General features: G+C 42.8%; 1 protein-coding gene across 4 annotated transcripts in view; it reads right to left on the bottom strand.

The window, feature by feature from the left end:
• The window catches only part of LOC121541499 (disabled homolog 2-interacting protein), a 202119-nt gene that overhangs the window by 59255 nt on the left and 118045 nt on the right, over positions 1-24819 (bottom strand). For all 4 annotated transcript variants that reach the window (XM_041850560.1, XM_041850557.1, XM_041850559.1 and 1 more), the window contains 2 exons: positions 2463-2616; positions 1257-1355 (listed from right to left, as the gene is read on the bottom strand). In XM_041850560.1, the coding sequence (XP_041706494.1) occupies positions 1257-1355; positions 2463-2616 (253 nt within the window). The remainder of the gene's footprint in view (positions 1-1256; positions 1356-2462; positions 2617-24819) is intronic.

Raw genomic sequence — 24819 nt, 5'->3', positions numbered from 1 at the left:
AATTAGCCTATCAGAAGCTTCTAAAGCCATGACATCATTTTCTGGAATTTTCCAAGCTGTTTAAAGGCACAGTCAACTTAGTGTATGTAAACATCTGACCCTCTGGAATTGTGATACAGTGAATTTTAAGTGAAATAATCTGTCTGTAAACAATTGTTGGAAAAATTACTTGTGTCATGCACAAAGTAGATGTCCTAACCGACTTGCCAAGACTATAGTTTGTTAACAAGAAATGTGTGGAGTGGTTGAAAAACGAGTTTTAATGACTCCAACCTAAGTGTATGTAAACTTCCGACTTCAACTGTAAAAACAGTTCATTATGCTAAGTTAATTTAATTTAACCAGTAAAACAATAACTATCTCATGAATAGAACTCTGCAAATGGCTTTCTGACTGTTTTGGATATGACACGTTATTTAACACCCACTACAAAGACTTTCTTTCACATTTGTCGTTTCAAAAACGCCTTCACATCTGTTTAGAGCGCCGATGTTTACGGACAAACATGCAAACTTACACTGTATCCAATCTGTGGAAAATCCCAAAATAATAATTAAAAACCTGCGAGGTTGAGATGGAAAGATTCATATCTGTGCCAAGAGAGTATTTTGAGAAGAAAAAAAAACAACCTGATTAAAGCCAAACTTTTTCCTTAAAGTTCTAATTAGCAAGTCATTTGCTAAATAAAGAAAGATGAAAGCGGGAGAGTGCTGTCAGATTTGCATTATTTTGGGGCTTGACGCGAGGAGCCATATGTCAGCCGTTTGCCTGCCGTCTTTCTGCGCTGTTGTGATTTAAGAAAAAGTGTTGAGCCAAGAGGAAAGCGACAGAGGGGAACATGTGCGTTGGGCCCTCTGTTTGACACTGGCAGTCTGGTGACTGTTCTGACTGTGTCCCTTTACGGCTCTGCCTCTCTGTCTCACTGGGAGGGCCATCACACCACTGCAGATGTACCATACTGTTTCCCAGACAGTGTGGATGATTGAACTGTCTCTGTCTAAATGTCTGACTCAATGGCTCAGTTCCAATTAGGTCACTTGCTATCTTTCCAGGGCCCATGTTGAGTTGTGAGTTATAGGTTTGGAATCCAGACTGTCTCTGTCTGTACTTGAACTAGATTATCCCCTTCCTTTGTCAGAAGCCTGACAAAGACCTTCTGGTGCAACGTTGTCTGGTTAACACAACAGGAGGCTCCAACAGTGTGTAAGCATCTATTTCTTTTTTTATGAACCTACACTTGCTCAATCATGTCTCACCTTGTTGGGGTGGACGGCTCTCCTCAGGTTCTCCATCCATTTGTCCCTTTCTGCTGACGATCGACAGGAGAAACATTTAGTTCCCGTTGAGGTGGTGACCTGAAACACAGAGAAACACAACACAGTGACTACTGTCCTTCATACATGGAAAACAGATACAGGGCACAGGACATAGAGTATATCAGAAGGAAAAATGCCTTACTATTGTACAGCTAATCGTATCTTGGTTGACGTGGTCCTCTGTAGCTCAATTGGTAGAGCACGGCGCTTGTAACGCCAGGGTAGTGGGTTCGATCCCCGGGACCACCCATACGTAAAAATGTATGCACACATGACTGTAAGTCGCTTTGGATAAAAGCGTCTGCTAAATGGCATACTATATTATTATTATTATTATACGAATATTAGACTACACACACACACATACTCTGTGCGGTGAGATGAGGTGTCTGACAGAGGGTTGGTGGAGCTGAAAGAGGAATGATTGGACAGAGCACTCTGTGGTGATTGGACATCAGAGAGAACGAGAGAGAAAGAGATAGCCTATGCAAGAGAAAGAGAGAATATTCGAGAGAGAGACAGAGAGAGAATATACTAGAGAGAGAAAAAAAGAGAGAGAAAGAGAGCGCATATGCGAGAAAAAACTAAGAGAGAGAGAGAGTCGTGCGATGAAGGTGATAGAGAACAGTGAAGGCCTCTTCAGTCCACGCTAGACAATGGCAGGATATTTTTAACTCTCAGCCTGCTCACACAGCGCTCATGGAGTGCTTTGTCACTCACTCTCCTCTCCTCTCAGTGCCGTGTCTACTGCCAGCAGGGCTCGTTTTGGAACCGGGGTCCTGCTGTGTGCGCGCGTGTGTATGCTAACTGAGGCTCATCTCAAGGCAGTGCTCCTGTGGTGTGTGTGTGTGTATGTATGTGAGAGTGTGCTCTCAATGAAGAGGGCCTTGCCAGGTGTATTGTGTGGGTGTGTGTTCAAGTGAATGTGTCTCTAGTGTGTATCTCTCTCGTTGAAGAAATATATTTCCCCAGGATAAAGCACATTTTGTGTATACAAGCGTGTCTGTGCACTTGTGTGTCTGCGTATTTGCAGCCCCTGACTTCAATTAGATGCTGTGAGTATGTGAGTGCATGCTTGTGGGCGCACTTACTGTATGTGCATCTGTGTGTCTGTCTGTCTGTGTTTCCATGTGTTCTGACCCTCACCTCGAAGCAGTAGTCCTGTCCGAGGATGGAGCTGTGAACAGGTTTGATGAGCACCTCGTCCTCCATGCTGAGGTCCACGGCCTCCACAGCACTACTGGGGCTGAGCAATGACTCGTGGCTGCGAGACTCCTTCAGCCTCGGCATCAGATGAGATCTGGAGGAGAGGGAGAGAGGGGGAGAGAGAGAGTTAGTTGACACGCAGGGGGAGAGGGTGTGTGTGTGAGAGAAATAGAGAGAGAGAGGGAAAGAGAGAGAGAGATGTGTGTCTGAAAAGAGAAGACACTGTAAGAGAGGAAGAGGGAAAGGCTCCTCAGCTCAACAATACATATACAGGTAACTGCCAAAATAATGGAAACCGTTGAGTAAATGAGGGATACAATGTATATTGAAAGCAGGTGCTGGATCCTGAGTTAATTAAGCAATTAACATCTCATCATGCTTAGGGTTATTTTGGATACCATGGCTATGCCCCCATATGATGACAATGCCCCCATCCACATGGCACGAGTGGTCACTGAATGGTTTGATGAGCATGAAAACGATGTAAACCATATGCCATGGCCGTCTCAGTCACCAGATCTCAACCCAATTGAACACTTATGGGAGATTCTGGAGCGGCGCCTGAGACAGTGTTTTCCACCACCATCAACAAAACACCAAATTATGGAATTTCTTGTGGAAGAATGGTGTTGTATCCCTCCAATAGAGTTCCAGACACTTTTAGAATCTATGCCAACGTGCATTGAAGCTGTTCTGGCTCATGGGTGGCCCAACGCCCTACGGAAGTTTCCTTTATTATCTTAAATCAATACATGTTCACAAATACATTCACACACACACGTTTCCCATCACATTCAGCTAGCATGTTCTCAGGCACTTTCACTCAGAGAAATCTCTCTTTCTTAATCTCTGTTGAACAAGAACAATATATTGTGTTGTGCCCTGTCTCCCTTTCTATCTACCTCTCAAACCACATGCTGTTTAATCTTATTGTCTATCTACAGCGAGTGAAGTGTTGCAAAGAAAAGCATTGTCATTCACAGGAGACAACTAATTTCTTGTTTTCTGTTGTCAGAAGGAGAATGTCCATTTTCGTACATTTCTGGCAGACATATACAAAAAAAATATATACAGTATATGCAAATTGTTGGATGAGGAAATGTAGGCTCATTGTGATAGGGCTAATTGTTCAATTACTGTGTTGTTTTACAGAGCTCTGCACACACACACACAGAGACACACACACACCCACTTCTATACCAGCTAGCTGAGTACAATGCTCTTGAGTGCTCAGTACATTCAGTTGAAATAAAGACCGACTTAAAGCCTGCATCCATCTTTCAACCACAGAAGAATGGAAAAACAAAGAGTTTCTGCTGTTGGCACTGTGTTTGATATCGACCCACTTGCTCTGTCTGAGAGAGTGCTTTCTACTGCCACCTTAAAACACACAAAATACTATTCTGTTCAGTTACAGTTCTATGGAGAGAATCTAGTCTGGGATAAGATTGTAGTGCTACAGAAGCTGGGGGAGGTTTCTATTAACACATATAAATTCACAATCGTACCATGGCCACTTTTGATGATGTCATACCAACAGTCAACAATACAGCCCAAATCAAAATCCTACACACATCCTATATAGCAGGTTTCCCAAACTGGATTAGCATTGTCATTGTTGGACATAAAAGACCATAACAACACCAGGAAATCAGATCCAAGTGATTTTTATTTAAGAAATCTGTTCCCAACTATTTCACACATAATAGAGAGACACATGATCGTATACAAACGTAAGCAAGGTTTGAAATTATGTTTTAGTCAAATATTATATATGTTAGGAATTCTTGCGGTCAATTCGCAGTCTACAAATTAAGCGTAATTATGTTCCAAATCGGCCCGCGGCTGAATCTAGTTGATGATCCCTGCTATATAGGGTATGATCTTATGAGATACGTACAGTGGGGAAAAAAAGTATTTAGTCAGCCACCAATTGTGCAAGTTCTCCCACTTAAAAAGATGAGAGAGGCCTGCAATTTTCATCATAGGTACACGTCAACTATGACAGACAAAATGAGAAAAAAGAATCCAGAAAATCACATTGTAGGATTTTTTATGAATTTATTTGCAAATTATGGTGGAAAATAAGTATTTGGTCAATAACAAAAGTTTCTCAATACTTTGTTATATACCCTTTGTTGGCAATGACACAGGTCAAACGTTTTCTGTAAGTCTTCACAAGGTTTTCACACACTGTTGCTGGTATTTTGGCCCATTCCTCCATGCAGATCTCCTCTAGAGCAGTGATGTTTTGGGGCTGTCGCTGAGCAACACAGACTTTCAACTCCCTCCAAAGATTTTCTATGGGGTTGAGATCTGGAGACTGGCTAGGCCACTCCAGGACCTTGAAATGCTTCTTACGAAGCCACTCCTTCATTGCCCGGGCGGTGTGTTTGGGATCATTGTCATGCTAAAAGACCCAGCCACGTTTCATCTTCAATGCCCTTGCTGATGGAAGGAGGTTTTCACTCAAAATCTCACGATACACGGCCCCATTCATTCTTTCCTTTACACGGATCAGTCGTCCTGGTCCCTTTGCAGAAAAACAGCCACAAAGCATGATGTTTCCACCCCCATGCTTCACAGTAGGTATGGTGTTCTTTGGATGCAACTCAGCATTCTTTGTCCTCCAAACACGACGAGTTGAGTTTTTACCAAAAAGTTCTATTTTGGTTTCATCTGACCATATGACATTCTCCCAATCCTCTTCTGGATCATCCAAATGCACTCTAGCAAACTTCAGACGGGCCTGGACATGTACTGGCTTAAGCAGGGGGACACGTCTGACACTGCAGGATTTGAGTCCCTGGCGGCGTAGTGTGTTACTGATGGTAGGCTTTGTTACTTTGGTCCCAGCTCTCTGCAGGTCATTCACTAGGTCCCCCCGTGTGGTTCTGGGATTTTTGCTCACCGTTCTTGTGATCATTTTGACCCCACGGGGTGAGATCTTGCGTGGAGCCCCAGATCGAGGGAGATTATCAGTGGTCTTGTATGTCTTCCATTTCCTAATAATTGCTCCCACAGTTGATTTCTTCAAACCAAGCTGCTTACCTATTGCAGATTCAGTCTTCCCAGCCTGGTGCAGGTCTACAATTTTGTTTCTGGTGTCCTTTGACAGCTCTTTGGTCTTGGCCATAGTGGAGTTTGGAGTGTGACTGTTTGAGGTTGTGGACAGGTGTCTTTTATACTGATAACAAGTTCAAACAGGTGCCTTTAATACAGATAACGGGTGGAGGACAGAGGAGCCTCTTAAAGAAGAAGTTACACGTCTGTGAGAGCCAGAAATCTTGCTTGTTTGTAGGTGACCAAATACTTATTTTCCACCATAATTTGCTAATAAATTCATTAAAAATCCTACAATGTGATTTTCTGGAGAAAAAAATTCTCAATTTGTCTGTCATAGTTGACGTGTACCTATGATGAAAATTACAGGCCTCTCTCATCTTTTTAAGTGGGAGAACTTGCACAATTGGTGGCTGACTAAATACTTTTTTCCCCCACTGTATAAAGCCACTGGAAAGCACACACATTACTGGGACTCTTTAAAAGCCACCATTGATGATGTCATCACACAGGGAAGACTAGTAAAGCCAGCTATAGAATCAAGCACCTGCATCAGCCAATGAAAATGCTCCATCACAGGTATAATACTGACAGTACATGAAACATAATATTCTGCACAATATTTGAGTGTCCTACCAAGCTAATTATCGTTGTATCCTAACCGGCTAATTAGCTCAAAGCATCCACATTTCTGCTCTCCCCCAATTTAAAACACAATCAACAGCTATACCACCCATTTACAGTGAGGGAAAAAAGTATTTGATCCCCTGCTGATTTTGTACGTTTGCCCACTGACAAAGACATGATCAGTCTATAATTTTAATGGTAGGTTTATATGAACAGAGAGAGTCAGAATAACAACAAAAAAATGTATGAGGGAAATAAGTATTTGACCCCTCTGCAAAACATGACTTAGTACTTGGTGGCAAAACCCTTGTTGGCAATCACAGAGGTCAGACGTTTCATGTAGTTGGCCACCAGATTTGCACACATCTCAGGAGGGATTTTGTCCAACTCCTCTTTGCAGATCTTCTCCAAGTCATTAAGGTTTCGAGGCTGACGTTTGGCAACTCAAATCTTCAGCTCTCTCCACAGATGTTCTATGGGATTAAGGTCTGGAGACTGGCTATGCCACTCCAGGACCTTAATGTGCTTCTTCTTGAGCCACTCCTTTGTTGCCTTGGCCGTGTGTTTTGGGTCATTGTCATGCTGGAATACCCATCCACGACCCATTTTCAATGCCCTGACTGAGGGAAGGAGGTTCTCACCCAAGATTTGACGGTACATGGCCCCGTCCATCGTCCCTTTGATGCAGTGAAGTTGTCCTGTCCCCTTAGCAGAAAAACACCCCCAAAGCATAATGTTTCCACCTCCATGTTTGACGTGAGGATGGTGTTCTTGGGGTCATAGTCAGCATTCCTCCTCCTCCAAACACGGCGAGTTGAGTTGATGCCAAAGACCTCGATTTTGGTCTCATCTGACCACAACACTTTCACCCAGTTCTCCTCTGAATCATTCAGATGTTCATTGGCAAACTTCAGACGGGCCTGGATATGTGCTTTCTTGAGCAGGGGGACCTTGCGGGCGCTGCAGGATTTCAGTCCTTCACGGCGTAGTGTGTTACCAATTGTTTTCTTTGACTATGGTCCCAGCTGCCTTGAGATCATTGACAAGATCCTCCCGTGTAGTTCTGGGCTGATTCCTCGCCGTTCTCATGATCATTGCAACTCCACGAGGTGAGATCTTGCATGGAGCCCCAGGACGAGGGAGATTGACAGTCCTTTTGTGTTTCTTCCATTTGCGAATAATCACACCAACTGTTTTCACCTTCTCACCAAGCTGCTTGGCGATGGTCTTGTAGCCCATTCCAGCCTTGTGTAGGTCTACAATCTTTTCCTTGGAGAGCTCTTTGGTCTTGGCCATGGTGGAGAGTTTGGAATCTGATTGATTGATTGCTTCTGTGGACAGGTGTATTTTATACAGGTAACAAGCTGAGATTAGGAGCACTCCCTTTAAGAGTGTGCTCCTAATCTCAGCTCGTTACCTCTATAAAAGACACCTGGGAGCCAGAAATCTTTCTGATTGAGAGGGGGTCAAATACTTATTTCCCTTATTAAAATGCAAATCAATTTATAACATTTTTGACATGCGTTTTTCTGGATTTTTTTGTTGTTTTTCTGTCTCTCACTGTTCAAATAAACCTATCATTAAAATTATAGACTGATCATTTCTTTGTCAGTGGGCAGACGTACAAAATCAGCAGGGGATCAAATACTTTTTTCCCTCACTGTACGTTAATTGACATGTAAGCACTACGCCTCTTAGAGAGAGCGAGAGAGAGAGAGAGTTGCACAATTTTTCCACATTTTGTGGTGTTACAGGCTGAATTTAAAATGAATTATATTAAGATTCCCACAATGTCAAAGTGGAATTTTGTTTTTAGAAATGTCACCAAATTAATAAAACATTTAAAGCTGAAATGTCTTGAGTCAATAAGTGTTCAACCCCTTTGTTATGGCATGCTTAAATACGTTCAGGAGTAAAAATGTGCTTAACAAGTCACATAATAAGTTGCATGGACTCACTCTGTGTGCAATAATAGTGATTAACATGATTTTTTAATAATTACCCCATCTCTGTACCCCACACATACAATTATATGTAGGCTCCCTCCGTCGAGTAGAGAATTTCAAGCACAGATTCAATCACATAGACCTGGGAGGTTTTCCAATGCCTCGCAAAGAAGAGCACCTATTCGTAGATCGGTAAAAAAAGAAATGCAGACAATGAATATCCCTTTATGCTTTAGATGGTGTATCAATACACCCTAGTCACTACAAAGATACAGGCGTCCTTCCTAACTCAGTTGCCGGAGAGGAAGGAAACCGCTCAGGGATTTCACCATGAGGCAAATGGCAAAGAAATTAACTTTTTGTCCTGAATACAAAGCATTATGTTTGGGGCAAATCCAACACAACACATCACTGAGTACCAATCTTCACATTTTCAAGCTTGGTGGTGACTGCATGATGTTATGGATATGCTCGTCATCGGCAAGGACTAGGGAGTTTTTGGGGGGGGGATAGAGATAAATGGAATAGAGCTAAGCACAGGCAAAATCCTAGAGGAAAACCTGGTTCAGTCTGCTTTCCAACAGACACTGGGAGACAAATTCACCTTTCAGCAGGACAATAACCTAAAACTCAATACCAAATATACACTTGCAAATATACACTTGGAGTTGCTTACCAAGATGACATTGAATGTTCCTTAGTGGCCTAATTACAGTTTTGACTTAAATCATCTTGAAAATCTATGGCAAGACTTGAAAATGGCTGTCTAGCAATGATCAACAACCAACTTGACAGAGCGTGAAGAGTTTAAAAAATAATAATGGACAAATATTGTACAATCCAGGTGTGCAAAACTCTTAGAGACTTACCTAAAAAGACTCAACGATGTAATCCTGCCAAAGGTGATTCTAACATGTATTGCCCCAAGGTGTTGAATACTTATCTAATCAAGATATATTAGTTGTATTTTTCATTAATAATAATAAATAAAAAATCTTCCACTTTGCAAGAAAAAGCCATATCTCAGACTGGCCAATAAAAAGAAAAGATTGAGATGGGCAGTCTGAGATATGGCTTTTTCTTTGCAACTCTGCCTAGAAGGTCAGCATCCCGGAGTCGCCTCTTCACTGTTGACGTTGAGACTGGTGTTTTGCGGGTACTATTTAATGAAGCTGCCAGTTGAGGACCTGTGAGGTGTCTGTTTCTCAAACTAGACACTCTAATGTATTTGTCCTCTTGCTCAGTTGTGTACCGGGGCCTCCCACTCCTCTTTCTATTCTGGTTGGAGCCAGTTTGCACTGTTCTGTGAAGGGAGTAGTACACAGCGTTGTACGAGATCTTCGGTTTCTTGGCAATTTCTCGCATGGAATAGCCTTCATTTCTCAGAACAAGAATAGACTGATGAGTTTCAGAAGAAAGTTATTTGTTTCTGGCCATTTTGAGCCTGTAATCGAACCCACAATTGCTGATGCTCCAGAAACTCAACTAGTCTCAAGAAGGCCAGTTTTATTGCTTCTTTAATCAGCACAACAGTTTTCAGCTGTGCTAACATAATTGCAAAAGGGTTTTCTAATGATCAATTAGCCTTTTAAAATTATAAACTTGGATTAGCAAACACAACGTGCCATTGGAACACAGGACTGATGGTTGCTATAAATGGGCCTCTGTACGCCTATGTAGATGTTCCATTAAAAATCAGCCATTTCCAGCTACAATAGCCATTTACAACATTAACAATGTCTACACTGTATTTCTGATCAATTTGATGTTATTTTAATGGACTTTTTTTTTTTTTTTCCTTTCGAAAACAAGGACATTTCTAAGTGACCCCAAACCTTTGAACGGTAGTGTATATTTGTTACTGCTCGACTAAAACAATCTCGGTCGACCAACAGCCTAACGACCAAACATTCCTAGTACATAGTCAAGGCTTTTCTTAGTTTTGGGCCACTCACAGGTATTCTGCCACTGTGTACTCTGTGTACTCACTTTGGTTTTTGTTTTATTCTTTCCAATGTGTCAAGTAGTTATCTTTTTGTTTTCTCATAATTTGGTTGGGTCTAATTATGTTGCTGTCCTGGGGCTCTGTGGGGTCTGTTTGTATTTGTGAACAAAGCCCCACAACCAGCTGGCGGGCTATGCTTCTCAATGTTTTTTTCTTTTTTTGCTCCCTCCCTCCCTCCACGGACCCTGGACCCTGGCCAGTCAGACACATACGGAACATCAATTTTCCTGACTCTATCCAGAATGACAGGAAGACCGAGGGAAGCAGCTCTGACTCTTCAGGTGGAGCTTGACACTTCAGACCGGAACAAGCCCTAACACTCACTTCCATCCTGTTAGTGCTTTGACCTGTCAATCAACAAGGAATCCGGCCCCGTACCGGCCCCTGCTAGGGCCAAACAGAGAAGGTGTCCTCTTCCTCATGTGGCACCATATGGGCCTCAGATAAAGTACTGCTCTGCTTTCTCTCTATCAGACAGACAGCTGGGTATTTTCACTGCTGCACTGCTTCCAGGTCTGCTAGTTTAAAGTCTAGAGACAGAGCGATAGGGAGGGAAGTACAAAAACGGAGCGATGGGGAAGAAAGACATGCAATTCTTTTTTGGATGGTGTTTTTGTATGTTCCTCTGGGTGTGGAGACATAGAGGGAGAAAATATTGACTGGCAGACCATGCTGTGCTGTTTTTCATAGAAAAGCCAAGCGGTTTGGAGGATTATGTCTGGCTGGAGCCATGTGAGTCAGACAGGAAGCATCTTTCAAAACACCCCACTACAGCTACACGTCCTGCTCTTCAAACAAACACACAGGAAACAGCCATTGACGAAAAACAAGATGACTTCCTCTCGCTCTCTCTCTCCACATACATCACTCCCTCAGTGGAAAAATTAGAATGAAGGTGAATATATGAATACCAATGTGACATGTCATCTGTATTGTATAGCAGTTTATCTGTATTATGTGATAGGCACCTCCAACACACTGTAATAGTGATATGAAAGGAGCTGTTAAGATGCATGTCAAATAAAATGCATTCTATGAAGTGATGCTTATAGCTCCTGCATCAGAGTAGATCCCCTGTAATGTATGAGCACTCTCATGTGCTTGTTTGTGTGTGTGTGTGTGTGTGTGTGTGTGTGTGTACCTCAGCTCATCCACAGATAACAACTAGCTTTACGATCCCCCCAGCCCCTCCTATCCTCTTCTCCTCTCCATCCCCCAACACCATCTATTCTCAGCTATCATCCTCCTTTGTCCTTGAGAATCTTCTCTCTCTCTCTCTCTCTCTCTCTCTCTCTCTCTCTCTCTCTCTCTCTCTCTCTCTCTCTCTCTCTCTGTGTGTGTTTGCCTGGCCATATACTTGATGCAAGGGGAATTCTATTTTTCCTTAACATTTGTCTTCCCCTTCCATCTCACTCTTTCTCCTCTTTCCCTGTTCCCTACCCATCCCTTGTTCCATGGAGTCTCATCTCCTCCTCATCCTCCCTCCTTCTGTCTCCAGTCCTCTGGGTTCTATTTTTTCCATGTAAATATTTCAGAGGCAGAGCAGGAATAGAACAGAGAAGCCTTATTTCTCCCAGCCAGAATATTCCCTCTGACTCGCAGAGAGAGGTTGGTGCATAAATACAGAAAGGCTATGTATGGAGAGATACTAAGAAAATAGGAGCAACGTTGCAAAGAGGAAGCCAATTTTATGTACAAGAACATGCACCCAGAGACAAAAATATGTGTGTACGCGCACGCACACACACACACGAGCACACACCCCCCTTGTATCTCTATCTGTCGTTGAGCAGTGTGTGATGTTGAGATGCATGGTTGTACAGTGAGTAATCAGCGAGTGGGGGTTGGCCCCAGCTCCACTCCACCGTATTATCGACCAGCCTGAATGGCTGACTGTTCTCTTCTCAGAATACACTGATGATTCACTTAGCAGGCAGCCTTTCCACCGGCCTCGCCAGGCCCTGTCCAGCCCTTCTACCCAGCACAGAGCCCAACCGTCACACTATCCAGCCCGGAGCAGGCCTGGGTCGATGGAAACCTGGTTAGGACCGGGACTAGGGACAGGAGAGAGAGGAGTAATGGACTCTAAGAGGTTTTGAACCTACCCAGCCAGAGTCTGTCTGCATCCTGTTTCTCTGTTGTAGTAAACTATCAGACTGAGTATCTGGTAGGAACCCAAATCGCTCTGGGCCACAGAGGCATCAGGGAACTTAAGGAGTAACACCACGCTGACTGACTGAGTGCTCCACCAGGGACTGCAGATACACTGATAACTAACCAACTGTAAATATGTGGGTAAAGTACTTCAGAGAGAAATAATACAGAGAGAAAAACACTTCACCCTATAGCTCAGAAAACTACTACACAATCAAAACAACAACCATGCTTTACCACTCTACTGTCCAACAAGGGATACTTTGGTCATATTCATTGGCTGTCGCTAGTCTATAGCAGCAAAAAGGGACAAGAGTAGTAATGCAGCCAGCCAGCCAGTCTGATAAACAGAGCAGAGTTAATGGAGGATAGTGTTAACACTGAGGCCTGTGTTTGTTTGGAAACTCTGTGACTTACAGCAGCAGCAGTAGGGCTGGACCCTCTGTTGACATGGCACTCTGCTTTCAGCCCAGCGACGTATCCCACGTTTGATAAATGCTTCTGCACACACACACTACATGGGTGGTCATCCACCCTGGGAGAGGATTTGGCCTCTCCTCTCATGTCAATATTTGCAGAAGCAGCACTGACTGTAGTGAACACAGAAATGTATCACACATACACAATTAATGTGGGTAGGTTTCTTTAAATCCCCTTGGCCAAAACAATGCAGTTGGCGAGCTCAGTAAGCCGATTGGCAAAGAGGTTGAGAACAGTGAGTTGATTGGGTATGAGATGCAGAGAATAGAGATATGATGGGACAGCTGATTAGGTATGAGATCCATTGAACTGATTGGATAAGAGCTTCTCAGACTAGAGAGGTAATTGGGTAATGAGTATGAGCTGTAATGAGCTCCTCTATAGCCTGTGCTGCGTTTGAAACCTCCAGCCAGCCAGCTGGCCATAGGTAGAATTGGGCATGCACCACGGCACAAACACTCTAACATACAAATCAACGGTCACACACACACACATATGCAGGTACACACACAAACACACACAATTACAAAACACACAACCACGCACAGACAAACAAGCGATTATTCACACACCCAGCCACACAGTAAATGTGCATTAGTCCCATTCGCCTTGACGTTGAGGCTGTCTTTGTAGCAGAGAAAACCCAACTATCAGACTGGCCGTCTGTCTGTCTGTCACGCCGCCATGCAATCTGTCACAGGCTCCATCTCTCTCTCTGTTGGCCAGAACAGAACAGATATGCCGTTTCCTCCTTCTCCCGTCTTCTCTCTGTTCAGATGGAATAATGAGTCCCTCAGGTCTCCTCACAACAGATGCTGCTGGTGTGTACGTTTTTTTGTTGACTCATCTCAAAGCTATGTTATTTTCTTATAGTTTCTATATGGATGCAAGGATGCTGATTTTTGTGTGTGTCGATGTGTGTGTGTGTCCACCTGCCAGCTGTCAATTGCAGCATCTGTGGTGAGAGAGAGAGAGAGAGAGAGAGAGAGAGAGAGAGAGAGAGAGAGAGCAGGCAGAAAAGCAACCGTCCTTCCTGCCGTGAGAGGTCAACAGAACGGAGGGATCCTGTCAGGAATTGCTGGCACGGAACGGAAGTTGTATGTGAGCGGATCCGTTGACGGAACCACTGACTTCTAGATATGGACCTTAGAACCCGAACGCTTCTGTTAATCAGACAGACAGAACAGAACCAACTCACTGTTTCAGACTGAGATACCTCAGGCAACGCTAGGGACTGAGAGAAACACCTCAAATACACTCCGCAAATACACTCAGACGAGACACTTTTATCCAAAGCTGGAGCCATTGAGCTAATGCAGCATCAGCCATCCCAGGCAACTCAATGATGCTCCTTACAGTGGAATCTCTTCCCATAGAAGCCTCAGCCAGATATAATAATTACCCAATGGCCATCTGACACAATGGGTGGCCTTGATTGGTTTTGAGAGAGGGCGAGAGAGCGGGAGAGAAAGAATGGAGAGAGTAGCCGCGGTCTGGTGCTGTTGAATTAGTGCCATCTAGCCTTGTACAGACAGAGGAAGAAGAGAGGACCACTCACTCTCTCATTCTCTCAGAGACTAATGCACACAAGACAAAACAAGGGGATTACAACAGGGAGAGGGAGGAAAAAACAGGTGCCCTCAAGCAGCCTTGAACCAAACAACAAGGGATGAAAGACTAAGCCATACCGTGCTTCTACCCCTTTATGAGAAATAATCACAGAAAACACACCCTTTCTCTTTGAGCCTGCTGCCTGCCTCACTGAGAGGAGACGTGAAAGCACAGAGACTGTATGAAAGCAACAGCTGAACACAGAGACATGAATTTGTTCTAGCAAGAGGAAAAAGAGAGGGAGCTTTTTGAGGGCTGTGACACGCATACGCACGCACACACAAAGAGAGCAGAAAGCTGTGTTGGCTGTAAATGACATCATCTCTCTGGCTTTCTATCGCTCTCTGCCAGGACCCTTTAGGAGCCCGTCGGGATACCTGGCTCACTGACTCACAGCAAAGCAGCAGTGCATTGTGGGTAATGCTGTCTGGGAGCTGAAGTCCTGAGGTTAAACAACATCTGCTGTGGATCCAACACAGCCGGGGCTAGGGCGCATAGGTCACCAGGTGAAACCAAACCAACACACACACAGATATAACACACACACAGATATGCACACATGCACCACACATACATTACTATGAAAGATCACGTTACATGCTCGGTGGGAGGTTTCTGCGTATTATGTGTAACATCTGCTATAGGACACAGAGAGGAAAGAGGATACAGCCTATTCAGCTGCATCTGTAGAGCTGGCTGCCTCACAGACTGATGGCATGATGTCATGGTCCTCGTTGTTTAAAGTAGCAGAGCAGCTGTCCACTTTAACAGACCAGAGGATGAGCTGACCAGACCTGACCAGAGCAGAGCAGACCAGATCATCAGCTTATTATTATGTCACTCTCCAGTGATGACCACTTTAGGAAATTACAGACAGATGATGAATAGAATATACCAAACTGTTTCCATGTGCTGAGAACATGGAGTGGTGTTGCGGAACTAGCCAAAGCTATAATCATTGTGTGTGTGTGTGTGTGTGTGTGTGTGTGTGGACGTGTTTAACTATACTTGTGCGGACCAGATGTCCCCACAAGAATAGCAAACAAACAACGATTTGACCAACTAGGGACATTTTGTTGGTCCCCACAAGGTCAAATGCTATTTCTAGGGCGTTTAGGGTTAAGGTTAGAATTAGTGTTAGGGTTCAAATTAGGTTTAGGGTTAGGAGCTAGGTTTAGGGTTAAGGTTAGGTTTTGGGGTTACGGTTAGGGTTAGGGTAAGAGTTAGAGTTAGAGCTAGGGTTAGGGTTAGGGTTAGGTCTAGGGTTAGGGTTAGGGGTTAGGGAAAATAGGATTTTGAATGAGACTGGGAGGGGGGGGGTGGGGGGGGTCACAGTGATCACTGCAGGAGTAAAGTGGTCTTATAGAGTAACTCCCTGACCTTCAACATTGCCATGGTAACTGGGATGCATTAATGAGGTTCAAAGGTCAGGCTGATAAAGGACCCTTAATGAACCAATCACGTCAGGGGTCAGAGGTTAATGAGGATGACTGTCAGAAGGAAAGCATATTATACTCCTTGAGATACATGTTTGGTAAGCTATTGATACTAGCTCCATTTCCAGTCTTGACTTGTGAGACTAGTGATATAAAGTGTCTGGAAAATATGTGTATAGAAAGAACAGGAGACATGAGTGTGAATACCAAGCTTGATGAACTATATGATTAACAGGAGACCTTCATGCATAGACATAGACCAGCATCAGCTCATAGCTCATCCCCCTCTGGCCTCAATGTGATCTCAAATACACAGCATGGTGCCCCGCTAACAGAGGATGTGGAGAAAGAGAGCGCAAGACGGGGTAGAAGAACATACCCTATGACACTGATTCAGAGAGACAGATAGGTTGGTTTCCAATCTCTCAGGTCACTGGACGAGAGGAAGCCTCATGTTGGAGCAGGCTGTGTGCCCTCTGACCCGCAGACCACTGAGAGGTAGTAGCAACAGGGAGTTCTATTTATACATTTAATTTTTTCCAAGAATATTTGTGCTGTGCATGCATTCAGCACATGACCACTTGTGCGGCAGCATTGCTCTGGCTACTAAGCAAAACTAGTAACGTAATAAACGTACAATTTAAATATGCTATTTTGTGGTCAATGGATGAATGGGTGATAAAAACCAGATAGAAACTGATAATGGTGCATGTGACTTCAATGAACTGAATGATGAGGAGGGTGAAGATGGTGATTGAATTTGATTGATCTGAATGATGAGGGTGAAAAGGATGATTGAATTTAGAACAATAGTGTAATGATGATGAATAATTGTGGGCGTTGTGGGCGGTCTAATTATTTTATTATAAAAGGCTGAAAATGGTATATAATTTACTCTCGGAGAGTCAAATCAGACATCGAGTAAAACATACAGTCGTGGTCAAAAGTTTTGAGAATGACACAAAAACTAATTTTCACAAAGTCTGCTGCCTCAGTTTCGATGATGGCAATTTGCATATACTCCAGAATGTCATGAAGAGTGATCAGATGAATTGCAATTAATTGCAAAGTCCCTCTTTGCCATGAAAATGAACTTAATCCCCAAAAAACTTTTCCACTGCATTTCAACCCTGCCACAAAAGGACCAGCTGCCATCATGTCAGTGATTCTCTCGTTAACACAGGTGAGAGTGTTGACGAGGACAATGCTGGAGATCACTCTGTCATGCTGATTGAGTTAGAATAACAGACTGGAAGCTTTAAAAGGAGGGTGGTGCTTGAAATCATTGTTCTTCCTCTGTTAACCATGGTTACCTGCAAGGAAACATGTGCCGTCATCATTGATTTGCACAAAAAGGGCTTCACAGGCAAGGATATTGCTACTATTAAGATTGCACCTAAATCAACCATTTATCGGATCATCAAGAACTTCAAGGAGAGAGGTTGAATTGTTGTGAAGAAGGCATCAGGGCACCCAAGAAAGTCCAGCAAGCGCCAGGACCGTCTCCTAAAGTTGATTCAGCTGCGGGATCGGGGCACCACCAGTGCAGAGCTTGCTCAGGAATGGCAGCAGGCAGTTGTGAGTGCATCTGCACGCACAGTGAGGCGAAGACTTTTGGAGGATGGCCTGGTGTCAAGAAGGGCAGCAAAGAAGCCACTTCTCTCCAGGAAAAACATCAGGGACAGACTGATATTCTGCAAAAGGTACAGGGATTGGACTGCTGAGGACTAGGGTAAAGTCATTTTCTCTGATGAATCCTCTTTCCGATTGTTTGGGGCATCCGGAAAACACCTTGTCCGGAGAAGACAAGGTGAGCGCTACCATCAGTCCTGTGTCATGCCAACAGTAAAGCATCCTGAGACCATTCATGTGTGGGGTTGCTTCTCAGCCAAGGGAGTGGGCTCACTCACAATTTTGCCTAAGAACACAGCCATGAATAAAGAATGGTACCAACACATCCTCCGAGAGCAACTTCTCCCAACCATCCAAGAACAGTTTGGTGAAGACCAATGCCTTTTCCAGCATGATGGAGCACCTTGCCATAAGGCAAAAGTGATAACTAAGTGGATCGGGGAACAAAACATCGACATTTTGGGTCCATGGCCAGGAAACTCCCCAGACCTTAATCCCATTGAGAACTTGTGGTCGATCCTCAAGAGGCAGGTGGACAAACAAAAACCCACAACTTCTGACAAACTCCAAGCATTGATTATGCAAGAATGGGCTGCCATCAGTCAGGATGTGGCCCAGAAGTTAATTGACAGCATGCCAGGGCGGATTGCAGAGGTCTTGAAAAAGAAGGGTCAACACTGCAAATATTGACTCTTTGCAGAAACTTAATGTAATTGTCAATAAAAGCCTTTGACACTTATGGAATGCTTGTAATTATACTTCAGTATACCATAGTAACATCTGACAAATATATCTTATAACACTGAAGCAGCGAACTTTGTGAAGACCAATACCTGTGTCATTCTCAAAGCTTTTGACCACGACTGTACAACGTCTGTAGTTCACCATGGAAAGCCGAATCAAACAAATGGATGCACTGACAGCATTTCAAATGCTGCAGAATTTAGATGAGTTGGAGTTGGGTGGAGGATCGGATATTGAGCTTGAAATAAACGTTGCTGATGAAGAGTCTTCATCTGATTCTGATGTTGACTTCGAGCCTCCGCTTCCGATGCCTGAGCCTTGCCGCAGAAAAACCAGAACAGAGACAACTAAGACGGTGATCCCAACTGCCACGGTGAGACAGGAGTCTGGGAGGGATGGCAGGGTTTGGTTAGAAAAGAGTGACGAGTTTAAGTGACATGCAGATGTTGCAGCACATCAGAGATTAATTGTACTATTACTCATGCACACAGAAAAGGAAACAGTATGTGGGACATGTCTATGGATGAACTCAAAGCATTTATTGGACTCTTGTATGTCCGCGGGGCATACGGTGGAAAGAGCATGGATGTGGAGTCATTTTGGTCTGATAGGTATGGGGTGGACTTTTTCCTCACACAAAGCCCCGAAGCTGTGTGCAGACTGTACCCCGAAGCATAAAGAGAAGACTGATTGGTGCGTAAAGGCATCCGTATAAGGGCACAATACAGTGTCCGATACAATCAACAAATCTTGTCATGAATATATTTCCACTAATATTTCTTTATGCATTTCATCCTTTCCAATTGTTCATGCACTGGTGATTGTGTTTTAGACTACGGCAAATCATTTTACCTGTGCACCTGGATGGTTATATTATTATATTTTACTGTCTACTTTGTCAAAAGAAGCTGTAAATGGAGTTTATTAATTACTATAACTCTATTACTTATCAAATCTACAAATAAAGTTGATCAAATGGATTACACTCAACTAAACAAATAACTATTGTTGTTAGTTTTTTTTATGTATATATTTATTAATGCAATTAATCCTTTACAATAGTTTATGCACTATCTATCAAGCATTGGTGCTTATGTTTGTGCGGGTTGATATGCATCTGATGCATATGCTAAAGGGACGCCAGGCAACATTCTCTAGCGGGTATTTACAGGCTCAAAGGCCAGGTAGTTCTAGTGTTAAGGAAAGGATGAATATTTGCTTGTGTCTGACATACAGTTGAAGTCGGAAGTTTACATACACCTTAGCCAAATACATTTAAACTCAGTTTTTCACAATTCCTGACATTTAATCCTAGTAACAATTCCCTGTCTTAGGTCAGTTAGGATCACCACTTTATTTTAAGAATGTGAAATGTCAGAATAATAGTAGAGAGAATGATTTATTTCAGCTTATATTTCTTTCATCACATTCCCAGTGGGTCAGAAGTTTACATACACTCAATTAGTATTTGGTAGCATTGCCTTTATATTGTTTAACTTGGGTCAAACGTTTCGGGTAGCCTTCCACAAGCTTCCCACAATAAGTTGGGTGAATTTTGGCCCATTCCTCCTGACAGAGCTGGTGTAACTGAGTCAGGTTTGTAGGCCTCCTTGCTCACACACGCTTTTTCAGTTCTGCCCACACATTTTCTATAGGATTGAGGTCAGGGCTTTGTGATGGCCACTCCAATAACTTGACTTTGTTGGCCTTAAGCCATTTTGCCACAACTTTGGAAGTATGCTTGTCCATTTGGAAGACCCATTTGCGACCAAGCTTTAACTTCCTGACTGATGTCTTGAGATGTTGCTTCAATATATCCACATAATTTTATTTCCTCATGATGCCATCTATTTTGTGAAGTGCACCAGTCCCTCCTGCAGAAAAGCACCCCCACAGCATGATGCTGCCACCCCCGTGCTTCACAGTTTGGATGGTGTTCTTCGGCTTGCAAGCAGACCCCTTTTTCCTCCAAACATAACGATGGTCATTATGGCCAAACAGTTCTATTTTTGTTTCATCAGACCAGAGGACATTTCTCCAAAAAGTAAGATCTTTGTCCCCATGTGCAATTGCAAACTGTAGTCTGGCTTTTTTATGGCGGTTTTGGAGCAGTGGCTTCTTCCTTCCTGAGCGGCCTTTCAAGTTATGTCGATATAGGACTTGTTTTACTGTGGATATAGATACTTTTGTACCTGTTTCCTCCAGCATCTTCACAAGGACATTTGCTGTTGTTCTGGGATTGATTTGCACTTTTCGCACCAAAGTACGTTCATCTCTAGGAGACAGAACGAGTCTCCTTCCTGAGTGGTATTACGGCTGCGTAGTCCCATGGTGTTTATACTTGTGTACTATTGTTTGTACAGATGAACGTGGTACCTTCAGGTGTTTGGAAATAGCTCCCAAGGATGAACCAGACTTGTGGAGGTCAACAATCGTTTTTCTGAGGTCTTGGCTGATTTCTTTTGATTTTCCCATGATGTCAAGCAAAGAGGCACTGAGTTTGAAGGTGGGCCTTGAAATACATCCACAGGTACACCTCCATTTGACTCAAATGATGTCAATTAGCCTATCAGAAGCTTCTAAAGCCATGACATAATTTTCTTGATTTTTCCAAGCTGTTTAAATGCACAGTCAACTTGGTGTATGTAAACTTCTGACCCACTGGAATTGTGATACAGCGAATTGTAAGTCAAATTATCTATCTGTAAACAATTATTGGAAAAATGACTTGTGTCATGCACAAAGTAGATGTCTTAACCGACTTTCCAAAACTATAGTTTGTTAACAAGAAATTTGTGGAGTGGTTGAAAAACCAGTTTTAATGACTCCAACCAAAGTGTATGTAAACTTCTGACTTCAACTGTACACCTGTGGCTTTGATTGATGAGTGCTTTTACGGGGTGTGTGTGTGAGTTCGCTAATTCTCTCTATAGGCCTATACACTGAGTATACAAAACATTATGAACACCTGCTCTTTCCATGACATAGACTGACCAGGTGAATCCAGGTGAAAGCTATGATCCCTTATTGATGTCATTTGTTAAATCCACTTCAATCAGTTTTTGCTGAAGGGGAGGAGACAGGTTAAAGAAGGATTTTTAAGCCTTGAGACAATTGAGACATGGATTGTGTGTGTGTGCCATTCAGAGGGTGAATGGGCAAGACAAAATATTTAAGTGCCTTTGAACGGTGTTTGTGTCAAGAACTGCAACGCTACTTGGTTTTTCATGCTCAACAGTCCCGTGTGTATCATGAATGGTCCACCACCCAAAGGTCATCCAGCCAACTTGACACAACTGTGGGAAGCTTTGGAGTCAAAATTGGCCAGCATCCCTGTGGAACGCTTTCGACACCTTGTAGAGTCCATGCCCCGACAAATTGAGGCTGTTCTGAGGGCAAAAGGGGGTGGGGTGCAACTCAATATTTGGAAGGTGTTCCTAATGTTTGGTATACTCAGGCCTTTTGCCTTTTGGTAGGCCGTCATTGTAAATAAGAATTTGTTCTTAACTGACTTGCCTAGTTAAATAAAGGTAAAAATTTGTTGGACCCCAGGAAGAGTAGCTGCTTCCTTGGCAGCAGCTAATGGGATACATAATAAATACAATACAATACTTTCTAAAGTGAAGTGGGCTTTCAGAGGAGCCCTTCTACACAATTTAAATGAAAGCAGCATCTCTCTATAGCCCTACAGTAGAGCGGTTTCAATAATAAATAGGAGAATGGAGACTATTAGTAGACAGAGTGATGGTAAGCATGACTATGGGTTTTAACTAGGCTACTCCCTGCTGAGAGAGCGAGTGTGTGTGTATGTGTGTGTGTGTGTGTGTGTGTGTGTGTGTGTGTGTGTGTGTGTGTGTGTGTGTGTGTGTGTGTGTGTGTGTGTGTAGGAAGGAAAAAGAGGATGAGCAGTCAAATAAACACATTATATAATTGTTATCATGCAGCATTCAGTATATGAGCTGCTGGGGAAAATATAAATTAGTTACAAGCAAGCAGGCTTCTTACTTAAACCGTTACTTAACAATAACATCCTTATATTAATGCTAAGGGAACATAGCCGAGGGAAGATATCTGGGAGTTGGGATGCTGTGATTTTTTAAAACGCTAATACCGAACTAGTAAAGGCCTAGTACACAAAGGTTTTTTTTTTTGCCCGCGCTACAGATGGCTATATCGGTCCGCTAATACAGGACTAGTAAAAGACCCAGTGCAGTACTTTTCTGATTCGTTTTATTTATTTATTATATTTTATTATTTGTATATATAAGTAAGGGTGCTGTAGAGTACTATCACCTCCCTTACATAGCCACTGGAAGTAGTGGTGCTGAGGGTGCTACAGCACCCCCTGAGAAATCTGAAGAAAATAATAATAATATTACTACTAATAATAATAACAATATACACTACAGGTAAAACGTTTTAGAACACCTACTCATTCAAGGGTTTTTCTTGATTTTTTACTATTTTCTACATTGTAGAATAATAGTGAAGACATCAAAACTATGAAATAACATATGGAATCATGTAGTAACCAACAAAGTGTTAAACAAATCAAAATGTATTTTATATTTGAGATTCTTCAAATAGCCACCCTTTGACTTGATGACAGCTTTGCACACTCTTGGCATTCTCTCAACCAGCTTCAACTGGAATGCTTTTCCAACTGTCTTATGCTGAGCACTTGTTGGCTGCTTTTCCTTCACTCTGCGGTCCGACTCATCCCAAACCATCTCAATTTGGTTGAGGTCAGGGGATTGTGGAGGCCAGGTCATCTGATGCAGCACTCCATCACTCTCCTTCTTGTTGTCCTGTTGAAAAACAAATGATAGTCCCACTAATCGTATCGCTGCAGAATGCTGTGGTAGCCATGCTGGTTAAGTGTGCCTTGAATTCTAAATAAATCACAGGCAGTGTCACCAGCAAAGCACCCCCACACCATAACACCTCCTCCTCCATGCTTTATGGTGGGAAATACACATGCAGAGATCATCCATTCACCCACACGCGTCTCACAAAGACACGGCGGTTGGAACCAAAAATTAACAATTTGGACTCCAGACCAAAGGACAATTTCCACCGGTCTACTGTCCATTGCTTGTGTTTCTTGGCCCAAGCAAGTCTCTTCTTCTTATTGGTGTCCTTTAGTAGTGGTTTCTTTGCAGCAATTAGACCATGAAGGCCTGATTCACACAGTCTCCTCTGAACAGTTGATGTTGAGATGTGTCTGTTACTTGAACTCTGTGATTAATTTATTTGGGCTGCAATTTCTGAGGTGCAGTTAACTCTAATGAATGTATATTCTGCAGCAGAGGTAACTCTGGGTCTTCCATTCCTGTGGCGGTCCTCATGAGAGACAGTTTCATCATAGCGCTTGATGGTTTTTGCGACTGCACTTGAAGAAACTTTCAAAGTTGTTAAGAAGGAAAGAAGTTCCACAAATTAACTTTTAAGAAGGCACACCTGTTAATTGAACTGCATTCCAGGTGACTACCTCATGAAGCTGGTTGAGAGAATGCCAAGAGTGTGCAAAGCTGTCATCAATGCAAAGGGTGGCTATTTGAAGAATCTCAAATCTCAAATATATTTTGATTTGTTTAACACTTTTTTGGTTACTACATGATTCCATATGTGTTATTTCATAGTTTTGATGTCTTCACTATTATTCTACAATGTAGAAAATTATAAAAATAAAGAAAAACCCTTGAATGAGTAGATTTTCTAAAACTTTTGAACGGTAGTGTGATATATATATATATATATATATATATATATATATATATATATATATATATATATATATATATATATATATTATAATTGTTTTATTTAAGATTTTTTAGGGGTGCTGTAGCACCCTCAGCACCCCTACTTCCAGCGGCTATGTAAGGGAGGTGATAGTACTGTAAGAAGAGGAGATGAGAAAAGGAGGATGAAAAGTTAGAAGGAGCTCTTGACCTCTTCCTTTACAAAGTCACATGTACCCACCATGGCAATGGATAGGAAAGGAGACAGAAGTCATCAAGAATGGAGGAATTGAGGCTTGCCTGCAATAAGCAAAAACTTCTTAGGCAGATAAAGTATGGTAACACTGACAAGGAAAAACACTAGAGCATGGCTGAACTGGTATTCAGAGCAAGTTTATGGTCTCTCTCTCTCTCTCTCGCCCTGCTCTCTCTCTCTCTCTCTCTCTCTCTCTCTCTCTCCTCTCTCGCCCTGCTCTCTCTCTCCCTCTCCCTCTCCTGTGCTCTCTCTCTCTCTGTATTTTCTCAACAACAGAACTATTCTAGATAAAAACACAACAATAGAACGATACAATTGACTATAGAGATAAATGAATAACCAAATTATTACAAGCAATTTTCTCACAATAGTAAACTGAACTATATGCTTTGCTGTCTTGTTCTGCACTACAGTAGATTTGCCCCTGGCACTGAATATTTCCATCTACAAATCTGAACGCGTCTGGCGTCCCTAATCCTTCGTTCTCGACCCTTTTCCAAGCAGTCTGCTAGACATTTTCCTGTTTACCCGAATAGCATTCCAATTCCAGTAACTATATTCTCCAAGCCATAACCTTTGTAAACATTATGTAACAGCTG

Source organism: Coregonus clupeaformis, chromosome 27 (assembly GCF_020615455.1).
Source record: "Coregonus clupeaformis isolate EN_2021a chromosome 27, ASM2061545v1, whole genome shotgun sequence".
NCBI classification, from domain to species: Eukaryota; Metazoa; Chordata; class Actinopteri; order Salmoniformes; family Salmonidae; genus Coregonus; species Coregonus clupeaformis.
This window is presented reverse-complemented; position numbering and strand designations above follow the sequence as displayed.